The 20,459-nt window shown below is 41.5% G+C and overlaps 1 protein-coding gene across 1 annotated transcript in view; it reads right to left on the bottom strand.

Moving 5' to 3' along the window:
• Positions 1 to 20,459, bottom strand: part of ube2j1 (ubiquitin-conjugating enzyme E2, J1) — a 35,505-nt gene that overhangs the window by 2,230 nt on the left and 12,816 nt on the right. Inside the window, exons 2-7 of the mRNA XM_080452407.1 lie at positions 19,975 to 20,048; positions 19,167 to 19,298; positions 17,786 to 17,870; positions 14,853 to 14,958; positions 9,977 to 10,106; positions 8,244 to 8,384 (exon numbers count right to left, since the gene is read on the bottom strand). Coding sequence (XP_080308533.1) covers positions 8,244 to 8,384; positions 9,977 to 10,106; positions 14,853 to 14,958; positions 17,786 to 17,870; positions 19,167 to 19,298; positions 19,975 to 20,048 — 668 coding nt within the window. The remainder of the gene's footprint in view (positions 1 to 8,243; positions 8,385 to 9,976; positions 10,107 to 14,852; positions 14,959 to 17,785; positions 17,871 to 19,166; positions 19,299 to 19,974; positions 20,049 to 20,459) is intronic.

Raw genomic sequence — 20,459 nt, forward strand, 5'->3', positions numbered from 1 at the left:
GCTGTGAGCTTGTAGATCTGCTATTTTTGAATAGCCAATGTTAAAATCTGATATTACACAGATTGTATGCAGCTACAGTACCTTTAGCTGGAGACCCCCTGGACCGCTCTCAGCTCTTCATGCAAAACATGAAGGCGTATTGAGTCAGAGACCGGCTTGTGTTGGCTCTCTCATGCACATTCAGTGCGTGCATGTGTGCAGACAGACACACACACACACACACACACACACACACACACACACACACACACACACACACACACACACACACACACACACACACACACACACACACACACACACACACACACACACACACACACACACACACACACACACACACACACACACACACAGATAGGCTTGTATTATTAAACTCTAACCCCAACCCCTAAACCTAACCTTTAAATGCCTAATCCTAACCCCTGAACCTGAATTGTAATCCTATCTCCCCCAAAATCTTTTTTTAAACCATAAAACAACAATTTAGCTTGTGAGGTCCAGGAAATGGTCCTCGCAATGTCAATTTCTCAAATTCTACCAGGCTTGTCAGAACATTTGGTCCTCACAATAGTAATACAAGTACACACACACACGCACGCACGCATCCACATAAATGGAAATAACAAGCATACAGACATTTCTGTCAGCGGTTTATCTAAAGAGGCAGCTGTTATCCAAACACCGCAGACGGCGCGTTTTTTGCTTTTGTGGTCGTTCAAAGCCACACCGCTTCTTTCATGGTCGACACCGTCACCGCCCGCGTCTTATGAAGAACTCTGAACTTTCTGACTTTCAACACCCTCGTTTCAGCAAAACTTGCCACGAGTTATTTTAAGAAAGAATAACCTTTAATGTTTCGTTAAAATGAAAAGTTCTGAGCGCACCGCTCATATTATACAGAAAGTGAAGCTGATGAAATCATCCTTGAGGACTTTGTTTAGCTTTCATGTCGCCGTCATTTTATTTATTTATTTAAACTAAAAATAACACTTTGGCCAATTAGAGAATGACTACAGGGAAGCCTGTTGAGCTCATGGGATGAGGAATACGGGAAGATATATATATGAGAGAGAGAGAGAGAGAGAGAGAGAGAGAGAGAGAGAGAGAGAGAGAGAGAGAGAGAGAGAGAGAGAGAGAGAGAAAGAAAGAGACACAAAGACACAGAGAGATAACAGTAGAGATGGAGAAAAACAGAGAAAGAGAAGAGGAAGAAATTATATAAAGCAGTGGTTCTCAACCTTTTTCATTTCAAGGAGTTTGCTATGCATTAGGCCAGACCTTTGATACAAAATGTACAATGTAAAATCCTCAGTGTTTACTGTATTTAACTCTGAGAGTGTCCGTACACTCTCAGAGTTACAGACCATCAGGAGGTCCATTTTGGGGGGGGGGGCTAGACCCGACGTTGAGAAGAAGTGGGGCCGCAATTGTCCATGCTCACACAGTGGTCTATTTGGTTTCACGTAATTTTCAGGCAGTGGGACCCCCAACTGATACCCCCAATATGATGCAAGGCCACCGTATGAATGTGGTCAATTGCATATACTATCTTATACTTATATTATTATATTTATTGCTAGTAATTGTATTTGCTTGTATCTCCCTCTCAGTCTCTCCTTCTCGCTCTCTTTCCCCCTCCCGACATGGTTGAGAGCCTGGGTCTACCCTAGAGCCTGGGTCTGGCTGACGTTTCTTCCTGTTAACCCGTTAAGATTTTAGATTTGAGCTATAACCATTATTTTATACTTTGGCGATTCAAAAATCTTGGAACATCTGTGCAAATCTTTTATATTTTTTGAAACAAAAACATATTTTTTTACTCAAATCTTTGCTTCTGGGGGTCCCTGGAACAACATATTTTGAGATGGGGGTCCGCGGCGAATTTCATATAATTTTGGGTGGTCTTTGTCATGAAAAAGTTTGAGAATCACTGATTATAGCAACATAAGTTGCAATAATATAAGGATTTAGAAGACATTTGTAGAATCCCCAGAAGCAAATATTTGAGTTACAAATGATTGCTTTAAAAATAAAAATAAAAATATATTAAAAAATGTGCACAAATGTTCATGATTTTTCTTTTTATTGCAGATCTACAAGATAAACGTAATCTTAAATGACAGATGCTTTCCCGGTCTTAATGGGTTAAGGGGGACGTTTTTTTTTCTTCTTTTCGTTGCCACTGTCAAAAATTGCTTGCTCAGGGTGGGACAATGTCGGGACACTGCTCTATACAGTATGTAAAGTGTCTTGAGACAACTTGTTGGGATTTGGCACTTTGATGAAATTGAATTGAACTGCAGGTTTCTTAGTTTCCTCCCCGCAAACAGTGGTCTGTTCGAGTAAAGTGTGTCAGCATCATAGACGGTAGACAAAGCATTTATTTATTAATCTATAACCAGACAAAGGCTGAATGGGATGGAAAATAGGCCAATTTTCCATCACATAAAATGCAGTCAGCTAGACTACAAAGCACAGACAATGCAGACCCTGAAGGGTTGCTCACTGGCAAAGTAGATTTGTAAGGCAATGTCAACAAAAACGTGTGCGAGGTTCCTTTTCCATTTAATTAATTCTTTGAAATGGACCGTTCCCTCAGCAAAGTAATCTTGCCAGTGTTTGGAAGAGTGAATTTCATTTTCTTGGAGGGATTGGATATTGTTAAGAAATGTGAAACATTGGTCTGCCAACAGTTTATCGCCAATTATAGTGAAAACATCACGTAAAACCTTTCTTTTTCAGATATATTTGATTGATCATCTGGCCCCAGCAGTTCATCAGCCTGCCTAGCTTGTGCACTGCCCACGCTCTCTGTTTGACACCTGCCTGCCCACATGCACACACGGCCACAGGATGGATAAGAAAGTGGCATTGTGCAGTCCAGAAAAAATTAAACAAAATGAAAATTTGCATGATTTATTGGTGCTTGCGGGCCACCGGCAGGGCCTCCTGGAGTCTCGGGCCCCTGGGCAGCAGCCCCGTGAGGCGTCAGGCTGTGCCTTAATCCGGGCCTGGAGACAGATGCAGTATTACAGCACCTTTATAATTGGACAGCTCCAGTACGGGTGGCACAGGACCCACGGACACTGATGCAACAACCTGACAATATTTCAAGCAAGCCTCTTTAGTTGTTGTTGGTGTCAACACAGCCATGTTGAAAAACTGCGAATCATGATTGGCTAAACTCGCTTACTGTAATTTACTAATTTTGTTGTACTGTCTGGCACATTTGCAAGCTGCGCTGATCCCGGTGAACTCGAGAGCCATTAAATATGTCTCGAAAGACTGCTTCCAGCGAGTCCACGGCACTGGTGGTTCACTTGGCAAAGCAAAGCCAAAAGTCAGCCGCTCCCAGTGCACAAAGTGGACTGTTTTGCAAACAACACGCAAGACGGTGAATTGTTCATCTCTGTAACTATGCGCGACATACAAACCAGAGAGGCTCTTAGCCGTACAGACTGCTTAGCCGCAGTCCTCGGAACGTGACAGCACTGTCATAGGCCTAAACACGTGCATGATATGCGAACAGAACAATTATTATGTAATCTTTTTTAAACTGTGAGTGAGGGTGAGAGGGGACCAAAACATCAGTCTTAAAACGGTTCTAAATATGCCTAAGCATCCGCCCCTGCTGGGTTGCAGCTGGCGCCGAAATCTATCCTCTTAGCTAACATCAACCCCTTGGCCATATTATCTAACTACTCAACCTGGCGTGCCTATTTTGGGCATGTCGTATATAGGCAAACATTTTCAAATGTTCAAAAATAGCTAAAATCTACAAGCTCAAGCTTGTAGATCAACTATTTTTGCTTAAGCTTAAAGGCTTAAGTCAATGAAAATGACCCTGTGAAAATGCTGGCATCTAGATATGATAATACAAAGCCTGTGATCTCTAAAGAGTCTGCCTCACACTTAGGGAGACCAATGAATAATGCTGGCTGCTATTTAGTTTTTTACGGCATGGCACCTACGGGGCCAGCCGTCTAGAAGAGGGTCTGCGTGTGTGTGTGTGTGTGTGTGTGTGTGTGTGTGTGTGTGTGTGTGTGTGTGTGTGTGTGTGTGTGTGTGTGTGTGTCCACAGTTAATCTCGCCGATTTTCAAAATGCCATATTTCTGCCAGTAGGCCAAGGAAGTAAACCCAAATATTTTTCACATTTAGTGATTTTTTGGTGTGTAAATGTTTTCACATAAGGAGTGCTGTGCAACCCGACAGATCCAAGCCAGTACACAGATGTACAGTAGTGTCGCTCCCCATGTGGAAAAACCCTCAACTCTCAACATAAAGCAAAGATGCTGACTGATTTCTCGAATGTAGTACTTCGCATGGACACAGTGGTAGGGCAAAGATTAGAGAAATGGGTTTGTGAACAGAAGTTCATACACACCGTGGCTAAGAAATCCTGGGTGGGTGAAGGGAATAAGGAATGCTCCCCTCTTCCTCTAACCTGACACCGTCAAATGGAAGAAGCTTGCGACACACATTTTGTTTCACAGCCTACTTCCATCTGAGACTCCGGTCGCAGAATCGATGACAGACGGCGTTTAATTTTTTCAAGCTACTAGGCAGGTGATTGGATGATCCCGCCCCTAGCAGCCGCTGATTGGTTCTAACACGCAGCGGACCGGGCAGCTTTACTCCCTGAGCAATCCCAGACTCCTTCCTGAAATCAAATGCAAATGAGATTTCCGGAGGGAGGGGGGTTTACCAGGCTACTCTTCCTCAACAAGTGTCATTAAAGGTAGCTCTCCACCGCACAGACGTCGGCGGCGGTAAGCGTTGGAAAGCATCTGCTATTTTCACATTATTTATCTGTGGAACCGAGTCAAACAAAATGTAATGCCCCAACTCCTACAATTCCAAGTGCTTGTCAGGGTGGGGGTCCCCAGTTCACGGCCTGAAAAGGTCGAGGACCACTGCCTTAAGGTGCCCTTAAGCCAGGCATCTTAATCTCCAATTGCTCCAGTGGAGCTGCTAAGATGGCCAACAGCAGGGATTTGTGGTTGCAGGACTACTACTGTCACCATCGGCTATGAAGCTGAGAAACCGTGTGATGAGAGAAGCTGTACAAATCGACATTTGTGTCATCTTTCCCTGATTTAAAAAAAATAAAACGTTCTAAACCAGTGGTGCCCAAAAGGCAGAGGCACACTAGTGTGCCTTGGGATTTTGTTATAACACATTAATGCAATATAGAACTAAACAAAAAGTGGTGAATGATCTTTTTACTTAGTATATCAGTAATTTGAGCGCACGCTTTCCCAATCTAGAGGCAAATCATGCACCCTACAATATTTATACCTCTATATTTTTTACCTCTTTCAACTTGGCATCTCTATTTTGGGCATGTCACTATAGGTGAAAATGTATTTATCAATTTATTTTCACAGATTGCCAAAAATAGCGAAAGCAGGTCGGCAATCACAACAGCTGTGAGCTTGTAGACTGGCTATTTTCGCTATGAATACAGGAGTGCCTTCAGATTATGACTTGCCAATTGGTATGCCTTGGGCACATACAGTTTGAAAACCACTGTTTTGTCTGAACAAATAAATCTGTATTCAACTCCATGAAGCGTTATCTACCAGCAATGTGTACTGTTATCACTGACTGAATAGTTGAAAAGGTTACTGTGCAGGATTATTGTTATTTTTGTCAATCACAATGCACTGTACCGTGGTTCATACCACAACAATACCAAGGACATCTCCAGCAAACAAATCTCATCACTGAGAATGATTTCCAGCGCTGCATTAGAAATTATTCACCAACACAGCGGGATGTCAGCAAAGTGATAAACCGTGCCACCACTAAGGCTGGGCGGTATGTCTTCAAATCACTCATGATTATTTCACACTTTTGCCTCAATTCCGATTAATGAACGATTATGAAAATTAAAAATAAATAGCGAGAATAGCTGATCTACAAGCTCGCAGCACCTTGTGAGCTTGCAGATTGGAGCTATTGTTGTAGCTTGTAGTTATTTTTGTACGCTGCCATTGTTCAACAAAGTATAATACAGGGTTAAATGGTTAATCAGACTAATCATTGATTATATAATTTTTTTGTTGTGTCGATTTGAATATATATGGGAAAAGAACTGCTTCCAAAAAGTCTCCTACCGGAGACTCCGCCGGTCATCAAATTATTGGCAAAAACAAAAGAATCTCCGTGAATTCAAGCCTTCATGGGGTGTGTAATTGATGGAACATAAGTAATGTTTTGGGTGAACAACTCCATTAACCTACATGAGCAAAATTAAGCCATTTATTGGTTGTAAATGTCGGTTTTGCCCAGGCCCTCAATCTCACAATCCGTCGCGATGCGACGCATTGTGAGCTTGTAGTTCGGCTATTTTCAAATGGCCGAAATGTATATAGGGCAGAATGTATGTTTAGTAATAATAATCTAAATCTTCAAAGTAACTAGTGACTAAAGTTTTCACTTTTCAAATAATTGTAGTGGGGTAAAAGTATAATATTTGCATCTGAGATGTCGTGGAGTAGAAGTAAAAGTATTGAAAATTGAAAATACTCAAGTAAAGTAAAAATGTCTAAAAAATGTACTTACTGTAAGTACAGTACTTGAGTAAATGTACTTAGTTACTTTCCACCGCTGCCGTTATCCTCTATGATAAAGTGACACCCCCACACACACTCACAGCATGTGAATAAAAAAAATCCCTGAAGCATCATTCCCCCTACCCACGTCGGTAACGGAGATAGCTCATTAAGTAGGCGTGGGTGGATTGTAGGGGGGGGGGGGGGATTGGGGGTTTGCTTTCAAGATTCCGGGCTTTATTTTGTCAAGAAAAAAAAAAGGGGGGGGGGGACTTTGATTTAGAGCGTGGCAGCAAATACACACTCAAAATGTAAAGATCAGATGAACGAGTTTGAAGAGGCACGGAGCTCAGCTAGGCCTGTCACAATTATTACATAATAATCTCAATAAACAACATTTTCCATGTTGAAAATTTTACATATATTTTCCAAAAGAAATGCTGTAAGCTATAAGCTTGTAGATCAGCCATTTCCAAAATTTCTATATATTGTTTTGAAAGTATAACATTATTAAATATGTTAGTAATTTCTTTGTATATTTAAAGTTATTTATTATATCTGCCCTGTGCAATTTTTGTTTACGAAGCCTAAAAGGTAAACGGAAATTTTAATTGCATTAATATGTTCCCAATGTTCAATGCCAAAAACACAATTAAAATCGTTAATCGCAATTATTGGTATGACAATTTACCGTCAAATAAAATGTCATAATTGTGACAGCCCTGAGCTCAGCCGTTATCTGCATGTCCAGTATATGTCAACAATACAACCATAACTTCTTAAAGGCCCGGCTCTTACGTTGTTCTTCAGAACTATTCATATAGTTGATGCCTTATTCATGCAGGCCGATACCTCGTTTCGCGGCGCTTTCCAAATAAAAAGTCTGTTGCTTTATCGCCGGGCATTATTTGCGTTCTGTGTGGATGTACTCATGACACAATCAACAGTTCGAAAAGATATATCTTCGGACGATTTAATTGCACAGGGAAAGGGGTTTAACGGGGGTTAAAGGTCTAAGGACCTTTAACCCCTTATGCGTTAAAGGTACTCTGTTGTACAACTGTACAACAGAGTACAGTTGTACTTTGTTGTACAACGGTGTCGCATATTGAAAATAATCTATCTACAAGCTGACTTATTTTCGCCGCGTGACACTGGCGTACGACAGAGTGAATTAAGCATATAAGGACTTGGAATTTGGTTCCATTCACACACTCTCAAGAGTTACAGACCTGCAACTCCTAAACTCTTTCACTGCCAGACTTATTTCTGGCTGCGTGCACCCACTGCCAGCGATTTTTTAATTTTCTTACCTTTTGAAGTAGTCACAGAATATTTATCTCCAGTATATGATGTCATCGCGACCCCCTGTTCACTTGTTATAGGCCGTTCAAAATAGTAAAACACAGGAGGCAGACGATTTCCTAAATACGTTAACCAGGAAGTGAATGGAGCAGTAAATCTTGGGATCATGTGATCTCCATCTAGTGGAAACACCAACAACAACAAAAAACGTCCGTGGCAGTGCGGGCCTTTGGAAATAAAAGTTGTGAAAGTCGTCCTTGGCAGTGAATGAGGACCTGTGAAGTGAATGAAGGACCTGTGGGGGTCCGCCCCCGGACCCTACTTTGGGAACCACTAATGTAGCCAGCCCCCCCCAGTGCCTTCTCTGTCCACGTTACCTGTTCTTCCTGTAGTCCTTCAGAGTCCTCCAGGGTCTCTGAGGTGGACGTGTCTCCCTGCGTGTGTGTGGAGGATGATGCCTCGCTAGTACCGTCCGCTCCTCCAGTCTCGCTGGCCTGTCTGGACGAGCTGGTCTCCTCCTGCATTAGCACACAGAAAACATGGCCGCCGTTGTCAGCGACAGCAGCAATTCCCCTCGTACGCCCGAGGCACTCCCAACGGCAATGTTGTCTTACATGCAATTAACCCATTAGACCGGGAACGCATCTGTCGCATCACTTAAACTTTGGCTATTTTAGAGAAATCGTGAAGATTTGAGCAAATCTTTGAACATATTTAACTCAAATCTTTGCTTCTAGGGGGTCCCTGGAACAACATATTTTGAGATGGGGGTCCGCAGCCAAATACATATCATTTGGGGGGTCCTTGACATGAAAAGGTTTGAGAACCACTGATTATAGCATCATAAGTTTAAAAAAAAAACTGTCAGGATTTAGAAGACATTTGTAGAATCCCCAGAAGCAAAGATTTGAGTTACAAATGTTCGCTTTAAATTTGATTTTGATTTGCAAACATTTTGGGTTAAAGCCATTCTCAGAGAGTTAACCCATTAAGACCTGAGGTGATTCTTAAAAAAAATCGAAATCCTAAAATGTTTTGGAAAAAAATCCCCCAAAAAAAATTTCACAATTTTTCAAAAATAGCAGATCTACAAGCTCATAGCGCGGCACTCGGTGCCGCGCTATGAGCTTGTATATCTGCTATTTTTGAATAGCCTAAAGAAATCTAAAAGTGACACAGATGCGTCCCCAGTCTTAATGGGTTAAGTGGATGGCGTAGGGATAGGATACGGTCACGCGGCTCACCTCTAAAACCACACATACCCCCCTGCGGGACTACAATCACATTTCTTCAGACCTGTGTTCCTAGACTATACCGTTTTCCTTCCCAGCATTCCGACGGTCGATAAGAACACAAATTGGAGTGCAATCTCGAACTTTCTTAACAAAAACATCTCACACTCCCCAAGGAGGTCAACGAAAGCACAGAGTGTTTCAATAAATTATGTCTAGCTTTAAAGTAAGCGACTCTTTCTGGGGATTTTTCAGATGGTTTACTGCCCACAATATCCAGACTTCACTGAGAATCAATGGGTGATGTTTCTTTGTTAAAATAAGTGTTAAATGTAGCACCTCCACATCTCACATACATCGGGTTCAGGATGTCATGTCTCACCTCAAGCTGGAGAAGTTAAATATATATCACACGTGAATTCACTCAATTGAAACCAGCGGTGTAAAGTAACTACCGGTAAGTACATTTACTCAAGTACTGAATTTAAGTACAATTAAAGGCATTTTTACTTAACTGGAGTATTTCGAATTTTCAATGCTTTTACTTCTACTCCACTACATCTCAGAGGCAAATATTGTACTTTACTCCACTACAATTATTTGAAAACGTACTACTTACTTTGCAGATATTCATTATATTATAAAACATACATTAACCACTTTATCCCTATTTTATACCTAGGCTATTTGAAAATAGCCGAGCTTGTAGATGTGCTATTTTCAAACATTTTAGTACTTTTACTTTTGGTACTTTAAGTATATTTTGATGCCAATATTTTTGTACTTTTACTACTTTTGTGTACTTGATGATCACTGTATAAGTAGCATTGTGTGTGGGAGGATGTTTGTGCTGTGCACTGTTTGAACGGAGTGTGAACCTTGAACTTGATCTGCCGGGCTAGTTCTGTGTCCTTGCGTTCCTCTGGGCTGGGGTCGCTGTTAGGGGAGGGAGCGTGTAGCGCCGTGCGCATGGAGCAGCCACATGCCTCACAGCAGAAGTCCTGGGACCTGGTGGTGATCAGAACACTTGGTCATTACACGGTTTGGTAGATGGCAGCCTCAACTCAACAGTACTTTCCACTAAGTCCTACTCTATACTTTGTCATATAACGGAAATAGCCAATGTGCGTGTTTGTGTTTTGACGTTTTCCTAGTTTCTCGAGACAGACTTGTTTTCAAATGCTTCCACCTATAACTGTCGGTACATCGGAAGTACTGAAAATGAAGGATGCACCGATATGGAAATGCTTTGCCGATACTGATACCGATGCTTAAAATAACAATTTAGCCGATAGCCGATACTGATACAGATATTTGTTTATTTCGTTTTTGGTGTTATTATTCCCCCCTTTTGTGCCTGGGAAAAAATAAATCTTCATTATAAGAAATAACTGTTCAGAATCTGCAGAAACACAGCATAATTGCCTTAATGCAAGTAACATTAACGAGCGTCAACGAGCCTCAGCTGGACAGTGACACACACACCTCAGCTGTGCTGAACTGAAAGTGACAAGAGTTAAGTAAAAAGAAAAGCCCTTGAATATGACATGATGATGTTTACTGTGGTTATGTTAAGCTTACATTTCATATCACAAACACCATAGAGTAAAAACTCCAGTAACTTTAACCAGCAAAAAAAAATAAAAAAATTAAAAAAAATATATTTTTTTGCCGATGCCGAGGTTGACCGATAACGGCAAATATCGTCCGATACCGATATGTGGCCGATATACCGGTGCATCCCTACTGAAAATGCATAGAGAATTCACTTCTGTTTTGCCTTTGCAGCCGTATAAGCAACTCCTACTAACCAACTTAGTTAAAGCCTATCTAGCTTGCTGCTTAGCATGAATGGAAATTCAAAGAAACATATTTTAAAGACATTTTAAAATATATTTTTGTGAACGGAAATGACAAACAGCTTTCCCGTGCAGAACTTTTATTTTTTTTAAATAGCAGATCTACAAGCTCATGGCGCGGCACCAAGTGCTTGTATATCTGCTATTTTTGTATAGCCAAAGAAATCTTAAGTGACACAGATGCGTTCCAGACTCCGCAGCATTCGAAGAGTGCGGAATTGTTGTCTGGCTTGAGAGACTAAAATGTCTCTTTTTGCCACTGCCACACTGTGCCCATCGTCATCACAGATGACAGCTTTGCTGTTGACCTTCCCCACTACTGGCTAACCCTGTCTGAAATCCATCCTGCCAACTGCCCAGACACCCACATGCTCATTTGCCCTCCTTATCCGCCCTCTCAACGACCATCAGTCAAAACTCCCTCTGTGACAGAGAGTCTGATTAAAAGCATTTCCCGTGGCAATGGCATGTGCAGGCTTGTCTGTAATATTTGTCTTGGGAAACCAACCCAAAACCAATCTATAACTTCTCCATTCACTTCCTTATATGAAAGGCTTAGCTCTGAAAAGGTCTGGCTGATGACATCACCCGTGCCCAAATTTTGGACAATCTGAGCCCCATTGACTTCCATTATAAAAAAGGGATTAAATTCAACATTTCAAAAAGTATACATCATATAGTATATGTGAACAACAAATGTTGCATTCTACATTAGCATTGTGACAGTGTGCACAAGAAATTAGAGCCACGCTATTAAAAACAATGTCATTTCAAAAATCAACGCATGACTTTTGATGGCGTGACCCTGCAGTACGTGAGCTGTGCAGGACAGGGTGGGTCTGTGTTTCCAGAGCGAATCTCACAAACCTCTGAAAAAAAATCGGTATATTGCCAGTAAGTCACAGAAGCATCTCTACTAATCTTGTTTTAGTTTTTGCGTTTATAATTTGGGGGGCTTTTCTGCCTTTATTTATAGTATACAGTGGAGAGTGACAGGAAACAGGGAGAAAGCAACGGGGAGAGACACGCAGCAAAGGTCGTCGAAGTCGACGTCAGGATTCGAACCTGCGACACGCTGTCAGGCTGCATTAGAGCCGATATGTGTTATGCGTCATACGTATGTCGTAGATGACTGACTAAGGATAAGGATAATTCCTTTTAACAGGTCGTTCATGAAAGTCCTTGCGGTCTTGTTTCCAATGAGAACCTGTGAGCAATTGGGGTTAAGAGTCTTGCTCAGGGACAAATTTCATATCATCGGCACATATGCTGGGATAGCCTGGAATCGAACCTGGGGCAACCAGGGCCAGCTGGTTCCCTAGGCGGGCTCACTAACCACTCAGCTATGGCCGCCCCCTAACTTCACAGGCTGAGATTCACATTGGTGCCACCCCAACATACTTTTTCAAGAACTTAATGTTGGCTGGATTTTTTAACATGACATTACATGATAGGACTTCTCACATGGCTCTGAGAACCAGGCCAGTGGTTCTCCAAGTGGGTCCAGAGACCCCCAGGGTTCCTTCCTTGAGGGGGTTCAAATGGACCCTTTACAGGTCTGTAACTCTATATAAAAATGGAACGAAATAGAACCTCTGAGTTATGGGGGTCCTTAATAAAATAAAAGGTTTGAGAATCATTGAACTAGGCTAAAACGTACCTCTACAAAATGTAGCCACGCGTATCAGGGCTGAATATTTATCCAATACAATATGCCATCAAAACATGTTGTGTGGTGGTGGCAGTGAAAGGGAGTGTGGGGAGACTGAATGACAGCTCTCACAATCCCCCCGGGGGCAACAGAGAAAAGTCGAGATGAAAATCAAAAGTGAGGTGCTATATCTCAGCCGTGGGCGTCACGGGAGATAAAACAAGCAGGTGGGGACACATTCTGCCTTAGCTCATCTCCATGTGCTAATTAAACTCTTAAATTCGGTGTGTATTTACTACACACACAATACAAATGTCTTCTAAATCCTAACAGTTTTCTGAAAAAAACGTAAGTTGCTATATATCAGTGGTTCTCAAACTTTTTCATGTCAAGGACCCTAAAATGTATATGTATTTGGCCACGGACCACCATCTGAAAATATGTTGTTCCAGGGACCCCCAGAAGCAAAGATTTGAGTTACAAATGTTCGCTTTAAAAAATATATATATATATTCAAAGATTTGCACACGATTTTTCCAAAAATAGCCAAATAAATGACACAGATAAGTTCCCGGTCTTAATGGGTTAACTCTGAGAGTATGCAAATGGAACCAAATGGACCCGTACGAGTTACAGACCCCGTAAGGACTCATTTTGGAGACCCCCCAGGTGGGCCCCGGACCCGACGTTGAGGAACAGTGTGTCTACAGCTTAATCTCCATGTGCTAATGAAACTCCCAAATTCATCAGCACCCCTCTTCTGCTAATAGGAGAGCGACATGGTGTTACTCTCTCTCTCGCTTCTCAGAAGGGTGAAATTAAGAGCAAAATAACTTGCTGGCACATGCCCCGGTCAGGGGAATGTGCGTTTTGGGCGATAATTAATTTGTCAAATTGAGAACGAGGAGGGCCTTCTCAATTATCCCTATATAATTGGACACGGTGGAGGGCAGGTCTATTGTGGGTCGGGGGTGATTGCATTACATCAGTGGTTCCCAGACTCTGGGTCGGGACCCTTTTTTGGGTTGCGGACCCATTTTTATGGGTCACAAGAAGTAAATATTGAACCATTATTTCAAAAGATAAAAAAGGGGGGGAAATCATGAATGTATTTAAAAACTTTTAACACATTCCCTGCCAGAGGGTTTTTTTTATTTTACTTCCCCCAGTGCCAGTGTTTAAATTTTTTTTACACAGGAGCCGAGATACAGGATTTTAAAGTAATAAGTTAACCAAGGAGTGAATGGAGCTAGAAATCTTTGGATCGTGATATCTCTGGTTCTGTGTGGATAAATTGAAAAAAAAAAAGACCAAAAAAAAAAGAAAAAAAAAGAAAATAGCAGATCTACAAACTCACTACGTGTCACGATACGGCGTGTTGTGAGCTTGTAGGACGGCTATTTTCACTAGTTTGGGTCCTGGGGATATGTGTCTTTTGGGTCTGCATTATTATATGCTTGGCGCTTGTTGAGTGTGTCCCTCTTACCACGTTATACTGTACTCCCAGAGCTCCAGGTAAGTTCAATACATTGTCAGCTTGTATGTGTTGGATAATGATTAAACGTTACACGTGACACATTTATTCTGATGAACCACTTTCAACCTGGCGTTCCTATTTAGGGCCTGCCGTTATAGTCTAGTAGTTTAGGTTATTAGCACATTGTAATATAAAATAGAAACAACGCATATCAAAAGAGAACAAGTTATTGTGCAAGAAAAGGAAGAAGCCAATTGGCTTATTTGGAATCCTTTCCTTAATGGAAGAGAGTAAAAGTATTTGAATAATTTTAACAAATGTACTATTTTCAAAATCTTAAAAAAAATTATCTACAAGCTCACCGTATGTAAATTATGTTTCTTTTATTCTTTTTTCTTTGGCCTCTTGAACCCCAGCATCCATATTCTGTGGGGAACACGCGTTGTGAGCTTGTAGATCGACTATTTTTGGCGAAGAGATTTGGTGTAGACGGAAAGAAGTACAGAGCCAACTCATTTCCAGTTAACTAAGTCTAGCAGGTTTAAGAGGTTAAATACCACCAAGGTACTGTCTATTCACAGTACACCACGTTGACAGGTTTATACACTGAGATAAGGCCATCGTAAGAAAAAGTAATACATTCATTATCGATACAGATTTTCTCCCACACTTATTCCCTTCATAACCATTCCCTATGTGTCTCACACGAGCCACTCTCCATGAACAGAAGAAAACGCTGAAATGCCATTTCATTGCATGAATCTTACTTTTTGGCAAGGGCTTTCCTCTCTTCGGGGGTGTAATCAAGGGATCCTATGGCACCTTCTCCTTTGGTTGGCATGAAGCCGATTATAGCTATCAAGGCTGTTCGAACTGAAAGAGACAAGAAGAGGGGGAACAAAATGTGGGGGGAAAAAAGAGAAAAGAATCAGAACCTGTGTACACCAACTAGTACCGGATAAAACAGAGAAGAGCCATGTCAAGAGATCAAGATCAAGAAGGGTTAATTTGCCACTCTCTCATACAGGTACAAGCAGCGAAATATTGGTGGGAAATGTTCCACAAAGAATGTGTTAATACATTAATACAATATACCAAGCTAATGCAAATGCAAATACATAAACATAATAATAATAATAATAATAATAATAATAATAATAATAATGGAGTAAGGAAGTAAAATTAAGAAATAAGAAATGATATAAGATTAATGAACAAATTAAGTTAAAAGTACAGGTATGTTTTTGTTTTCTTTTAAACCTCTTACAGAGGGTATGGTATCTTTTGCAGCAATGGGGACTGCACAGAATAAGGAGGGGGGATCGTTGGAAACAATTTGCACAAAAGGCAGAAGGCATACAGATATCCATTTCAATTGAGCAGTTTTTCGGGATTCTTTACAGATTTAATGCAGTTTTTGTTTGATTATTTTTTCTTGATATTTGTCCTCATTCAGGGCTCAGACAGCCTCAGAGCAAACAACCCTTTCTGATCCCCAGGCTATGACACACCTCAAGCGATTTCTATTCTGCATCGCCACAAACAGCCAAATGAAAAAAGCCAGTGCATCCTGTCAGGTTTGCCAGTGGTGTTACATAAGAGGGAGTAATGCTCCGTTTTCTGTGCGTAAGCCCCAGATTTGCACCAGCCGTCTGCTGCGAGGACAACCCCCCCCCACCCATCCACCCACCCACTTCTCCAGCTCACAGATTCACTCAGCTGACACAGAGTGGGGCACGCTGTGCAATATGTTTTGGGGTCAGCAGGCTGTTTTTATGTTATGACTGCGGTTATGTTTTGTCTGTGATCTGGTCTAGCCAATACAGACTAAATTGATCATCTGGATAATATTATTGTCTTTAGATGGAATGGTGTGCTTTTAGAGGTTATTGCATCATCTGTGATCATTATCAAATGGTGTCTAATAACGGCGGCCAATGTCACATTCTTAATCCCTGTGGGCTGCTTTCTACTATTAGATTTAGTCGTTTCTCCTCCCCAATGTAACTTATTAGTCTGCCGGAAGGGCCTTCATAGATTTTGTAATGGAATCAAGGAGAGAAACCGAGAAGTGGGCCATGAAAACACGAAACAGATCACTGAGGTGACTCTTTTCTATCAGAGCCAGTTCCATTATTTCCTAGCATTTGAAAGACTATTTTCTTGTACTGCAGGTTTTGCTTTATGATCCTCCTGGTATCTCATTTATCAAAAACAGTGGGGAACAGACGCTTTCAGTGCATAATACCAAACAAACAAAAGTGGAAGCTCCTTGCTTGCAAGTGAAACTTTTATTAATGCGACAAAAAACTCTTCATATGCTTCTGTTTAGTCATGCACTTCTGTTTACTTTCTTAACATTAACCACAATCTATAAGCTCACAATGTGATCATTGTCATCATGATGTGTTGTGAGCTTGTTAGATCTGCTATCTTTGAACGTCTTTAAAATATTTAGACAGTTTTTGCCTATCATGACATGCCCAAAACAGGGACACCAGGTTGAAAGTGGCTAATGGAAATGTCACTTTTTGCAAGCTGGTTGCTTTTCCTTTATGATCCTACCATGCAGGATGAGTGAAAATGTGTATTTGCTGACTGACAACTCAATATGGCTTTTATTGTCATAAAGAAATAAGAGTACAGTTGAGAGAATGTCGACCACCTCCAGCTGAATTTCATGAAAGGATGACTTGTCAATATGATGGATTAGCTACAGGAACAGAAATGAGCTCTGAGAATAATGAAAATGTCTTTATTGAGGTTGAAAAGTAGCTCCAGTTTGAGTGGAGTTTTATTGCCTGTCTGGGCTTTATCTCACTATGAAGTGCTTTTGTTCATTGCCTTCAAACGAGTTTAGTTTCATTAAAGTTAATAACATCTTTATGGATTGGTAGATTATACATGGGATTCTTTTTTCAATATTAAATAATCGACAATTTAATACACATTTTGTATCTTGATTTCAAAACTTGGGTTGGTTATTGTGACCCCCCCCCCCCCCCCAAAAAAAAAGCAAGCAAGTTACTGCATATCCAATCTGGGAACCCATCATCAAAAAAGAAAAGGAAAAAAACAGCACCCTCTGCTGTTTTTTTCCTTTATATTTGACTCTGGGAGGACCGCCCAATAGAATGTTGATAACAGGATGTTGGCCCGTTTGGTCCGCCCTCAGCCCTACTCTTCCGGTGGGGCGGCTATGTTTTCATTCCCACTAACAACATTTCTCCCACGGAACATGGATCGTTTTGGTTATGAGCCCACTTGTTTCTATAATGGAAGAACAAGTTCAAATGTTACTAACTTTCCGTGGTGTTGTCAGCTCCACGGACGCCATTGTTGAATGAGTTTGGGTTTGTTTCCAGTGGGAACACATTAGAAAGCGAACGCACAGAACGCACTACATTTGATTGGGTAAAGCGCGGCTTGCTTCTTGATCTAAGGCCCGCCCACTTGTAGGCCATTGTTCACACCTTCTGAATAGCCCTCCCGACAGATGCAGTAGCGCAGCTCGGAATCTGTTCTTGAGAGATAACTGCCTATCCAACATGGGCAAATTTATGCAGGAAGCACAGCTTTTCTGCATTGTAAACTAATCAAATAATACATACAAAAAACACCCACAAGTTGGTTGTTGCTTGCGGGTAAAAAAAAAGACTGTGACTTAGTAAGAGCACAGCTTTTCTTAGGAAATACTTACTGCTCCAGGAGGGCTGCCATGTCTCTGGATGGTGGCCAGAGATGCTCAGACAAATCTTCTTACCAACTTCAAATCTTCCGTTTGGCTAAAAGAAAAGAAAAAGCATGGGGGTGGGATTGAGTGGGTATGCCAGAGTAAGTTTGGTTGGCAAAGTTTGGTTAACCACAAAAAGGACAGGAAGATAAGAATCTTCAAACGTTCTAATGACAAAAATAAGAGAAAAGGTTAATTGAGAATAAAGTAAGCCTTCGAAGAGCAAATGGAAACTTTCCAATTGCACGGGTGCAAAGGAAAAAGGAGCTTTAAAAAATGCATGCGTCACTCCATTTCTCTCTTGTCGCATTATCTTTTGATCGTCTTATACACAGGGTCCCCACACATTTTTAGCAATGAATTTCCAAAACTTTTCCAAAACTTTTCCAGAATATTTAGCCCAATTTCCAGGCCTATAAAACAATCATTCAGCGCAATAATGTGTCTCTTACTCCTATGTACAATGCCCAAAGATAGGCGGTGTAGAAAAAATAAAACATAGAATATAAGATAGTACAATTTCATTCAACATTTCGTGCAAAATTAGGGCATAGTGACCCTGCGAGCGAAAATAGGAGGGGTGGACGACGTCGTTGCACGGTTCGTTGTCGCTCGCGGTAGGTCAGGACGGTCTCATTCAAAAACATGTATTTTAATGAGATTTCATCGCCCGCTCGCTTCGCGTCACGTCGCATCGCTGGCAGTGCGGATGGGGTGTTACACAGCCCGTTCGGCGAAAAACTACTTATGTTACATATTTTGTGTAATTTTATACATGTTTATGAAAATGTTTTGTATTAAAAAAAATCAATAGCCAAAAACAATGCATAGCCAAATATTTTTCCAGGACCCTTGATAAATTCCAGGAGCTTTGATCAATTCCAAACCTTTTCCAGTACTGGATTTTTTTATTTTTTATTTCAAAATATTTCCAGGAATTTCATGACCGTGGGGACCCTGTATACACCTTCTGTCATGTACAGTATAAAAGGCATCTTGTTCTCAGAACACCATGGCAATTCTGTCAGACAGTAGCAATGACAGCCTGTGCTTTGTTCTGACAAGTCACTGTGATGTAACCACAAAAAAAAAACCTTTCTGGCTCCGGCTATATCAACAGACTGAACACTTACCTCATGGTTTCAGAGAGCAAATGGATATGACTAAGATGTGTTATTTTGTCACCGTCGGGGTGTGTGTGTGTGAATTGTGTCAAAACATGCAAGAGTAAGAGTTTGAGGCTGTGTATACAGTATTATTTTTGGGCATGTCATCATAGGGTCTGTGTGTGTGTGTGTGTGTGTGTGTGTGTGTGTGTGTGTGTGTGTGTGTGTGGGCTACATCTTACTGTGAGGAGAAGGATGCTGGGGGGTTTCATGGGGTACTCTGGGGGCAAGACAATCCTCCCGTGATAAACCCCACCATCGAAGTCGGAGTCGGAGGGCCCACGGACTGAGAAGTGCCATTCAAAGAGGTTGTCCTGTAGGTGGGAGAGAAAGAGAGAGAGAGAGAGAGATGTCACGTTGAACCACCGCCGGGTGACATGCATGTCACAAAGGGTAAACTGAAGCCAGTGATTTGACATGTGTCGCTCCGAGGGGATAAGGGTGGATGATGTATCCGTTTTGACATTTTCACTGCTAGATAGGCAGGGAAAATATTAATGTCTCTTAATGGCCCTAAATTGCTGAGCAAATTTAATTAAAGGAATATGAACTGCTACTGCTATAGTATATGTGACTTGTGGAACTAGCGAGGCAATGGTCTTGGTGGTGGTGCTGGGTGTGTGTGTGTGTGTGTGTGTGTGTGTGTGTGTGTGTGTGTGTGTGTGTGTGTGTGTGTGTGTGTGTGTGTGTGTGTGTGTGTGTGTGTGTGTGTGTGTGTGTGTGTGTGTGTGGGCATATCAATGGTCCATTGTGTGACCAGCTAAGTACTGTAGGTGTAGTACTAGGCATACTGTCAGATGTTCTGGAGCAGTCCAAAGATAACGTTTGTGGCAGATGGATTCATGAACTAAATAACAGAGGTCTGCAAGGCAAGGTAAATGCATATGATAACACTAAAGTATCCCCATTATGCAAGTAAATAGAATACAATTGGATACATATTGTGTGTGTGTGTGTGTGTGTGTGGGGGGGGGGGGGTCCTGGACCAACCTCCAGTGGCTGGGCATGGTAGTGTTCTGTCGGGTCCCTCAGTTCAGCTGCCTCCTTCATTAGCCTCTTCACCGCTAGCACCAGGTAACAGGAGCGAGGGCACACACACACACACACACACACACACACACACACAGGTTAATGTCCATGAAGTAAACTGGTTGTCATATAATGCTAGGCGCCAAAGATCACAGGCCTGGTCTGTTAGGATGTAGTCCACCATTTTAAACATGTTTCACAAAATCATAACTTTCATTTTTGGATCATTATATTATCAAAATGAGTCAAAAATAAAATAGCCTTTTTCAAGATTTTTCTAAAAGTTTCAAAAATAGTGAAAATAGCAGATCTACAAGATGTGCTATTTTCACTATTCATCAAACGAGAAGTATATAGTTTGACAGACGGAGCATGCAAGGGGGAGCAAGGAGGAAGGGGGGGGTGTCTCTTCCTCAAACTCACACTGCCACCCAGATTTGAGTTGC

Source organism: Gymnoscopelus braueri, assembly GCF_963280865.1.
Source record: "Gymnoscopelus braueri genome assembly, chromosome: 16".
Classification (NCBI taxonomy): Eukaryota; Metazoa; Chordata; class Actinopteri; order Myctophiformes; family Myctophidae; genus Gymnoscopelus; species Gymnoscopelus braueri.